This window comes from Orycteropus afer, unplaced genomic scaffold, assembly GCF_000298275.1.
Source record: "Orycteropus afer afer isolate SDZICR_OR568_19922 unplaced genomic scaffold, OryAfe1.0 scaffold00007, whole genome shotgun sequence".
NCBI classification, from domain to species: domain Eukaryota; kingdom Metazoa; phylum Chordata; class Mammalia; order Tubulidentata; family Orycteropodidae; genus Orycteropus; species Orycteropus afer.
In genome coordinates, this window is record NW_006921594.1 from 28,240,016 (window position 1) to 28,242,213 (window position 2,198).

At 40.2% G+C, this 2,198-nt stretch overlaps 1 protein-coding gene across 1 annotated transcript; it reads left to right on the forward strand.

Annotated features, from left to right (window-relative positions):
• The first annotated feature begins 695 nt into the window (after nucleotides 1-695).
• LOC103200420 (ribonuclease 4-like) lies at nucleotides 696-1,136 on the forward strand. Its single transcript, XM_007944934.1, has one exon. The coding sequence runs from the start codon at nucleotides 696-698 to the stop codon at nucleotides 1,134-1,136; it is 441 nt and encodes a 146-aa protein (XP_007943125.1).
• The last annotated feature ends 1,062 nt before the right edge of the window (nucleotides 1,137-2,198 follow it).

Below are 2,198 nucleotides of genomic sequence, written 5' to 3' on the forward strand. Positions count from 1 at the left end.
CATAGGTAGAAGCAAGGAGAAGACAGACAATACCCGTGAAGAATTCAGGAAAATAATTCAAGAGAAAAATGACAAAATAAATACACAATTAGAAATCATACAAAAGCCATAATTAGAAATCTAGAAGATGAGTATTAAAATTACAGAGATACATAACACAGAGGAATGACAAAAGGGTAAATTCAAAATGGCTGAAGAACACATTTCTCAGCTAGAAGACAAATCCCTCAATGTCAGCTTGTACAAGGAAAAATCAGAACAAAGATTTAAGAGAAATGAAGAAAACTTAAGAGTTATAGGGGATAATTGCCCAATCTTCCTTCCAAGGAGTGACTGGTGGGTTTGAACAACCAGCCTTCTGGTTGGCAGTCAAATGCCTTAGGTACTACACCACATAAAAGACCCAGGGCAAGAGAGAAACAGATAAGGATTAGGTGCTTCTAGGTCATTAAGGCTAAAGCAGAGAGGAAGGTTGGGAAGAGAAGAAGGAATAGCCTATTCTAAAGTTTAATTAGGGGCTCTGGTGGCATAGTGCCTAAGGCATGTAACTGCTAACCAGAAGGTTGTTGGTTCTAAACCCACCAGTCACTCTGTGGAAGGAAGATGGGGCAATGTACTTATTTAAAGATTTACAACCCCAGAAACCCATGGGGGGGTCACTGAATTGACTTGATGGCAGTACCTGGAAGGTAGTGATGGCTCTGCAGAAGGCCCTTTCATTGCTTCTGCTGTTGCTGCTGACCGTTCTGGGGCTGGGTCTGGTGCAGCCCTCCTATGGCCAGGATCGCATGTACCAACAGTTTCTGCGGCAACATGTGGATCCTGAGGGGACTGGCAATGATGGCTACTGCAACTTGATGATGCAAAGATGGAAGATGACTACACACCAGTGCAAGTGCTTCAACACCTTCATCCATGAAGCCATCTGGAACATTCATAGTATCTGCAGCACCACCAATGTCCAGTGCAAGAATGGCAAGATGAACTGCCATAAGGGTGTAGTGAAGGTCACAGATTGCTGGGAGACAGGAAGTTCCAGAGCTCCTAACTGCAGATATCAGGCCAAAGCCAGCACTAGGCAGGTTGCCATTGCCTGTGAAGGTAATTCGGAGGTGCCTGCGCACTTTGACAAATAAACAAATGCCATCCGGCAGCAGTTAGGACATGATGTTTGGCCTTCAGATTACTCCTTGAATAACAGTGAGGAATGCACTTGTGCTGGCCCAGGTTCTGCCTCCTCTGTTTATTTCTTAATCTTTTTTTCTGTATAACCCATTCCATTAAATGCATTGCATCAACGAGGAATGCAGACATGAAACTATCATGAGCCTGGGCTTTTTTGTAATAAACTTCCTATTACAATACTAGCCAGCTTAGTTAGTGCTCTCAGATCTTACACTCTGAAACTTCATCATTGTCTGTATTTACATAGCATTTCAAACATTTTAAAGTGCTTTCATCTCAGTTATCTCATCTTAATACCATACCATCACTGTGATGATGGTGATGCTATTATATCTAGAAGCTAGAAGTTAAGGGATTTGCTGAAGACCATAAAGTTAGTGGAAGAGCTGAGACAAAAGCCCAGTTTGGTTGGCTACTAAATTCAGGAATTTTTCCACTTCATCACTAGGAATGTTTTTAAAAGTATATGCTTTCTGTTGTTCCCTAAAGTCAGATGTTGGGGGAAGTTTTCAAAAATCTGGAAATATATGTGGGAAAAATGAGAACTCTGCCTGTGCACTTTGGCATCATTGTTATGTTTGGGTCTAATAAGATCAAGAAATGATATAAAGAGTTTTCTCTTTCTCTTCCCAAACTTTTGAATCATCCTAGCAAGTCCATGTACTTGAAAATGTGCTGGACCATTAAGACTCTTTCACTCCTCCTGATTGAGAGATTTTACATATTTTTCCTGTAATGAAGGGATAAATAAACTACACATATCTGACAAGACAAAAAAAAAAAATGAGTTATAGGGGATGACATGAAAAGAAATAACATCAGATACACCTGATTGCATTTCCAGAACAGGAGGAGGCAAACAAACTAAAAACACAAAACAAAATAGAAAAATGTCAAAGACTTGCTAACAGAAAAGTTCCCCATACCAGGAAAGAAGAAAAGATATCCATCCAAGAAACTTAATGAACCCTATATAGGATGGATCCCAAGAAAAAGTCACCAAGACATATAAT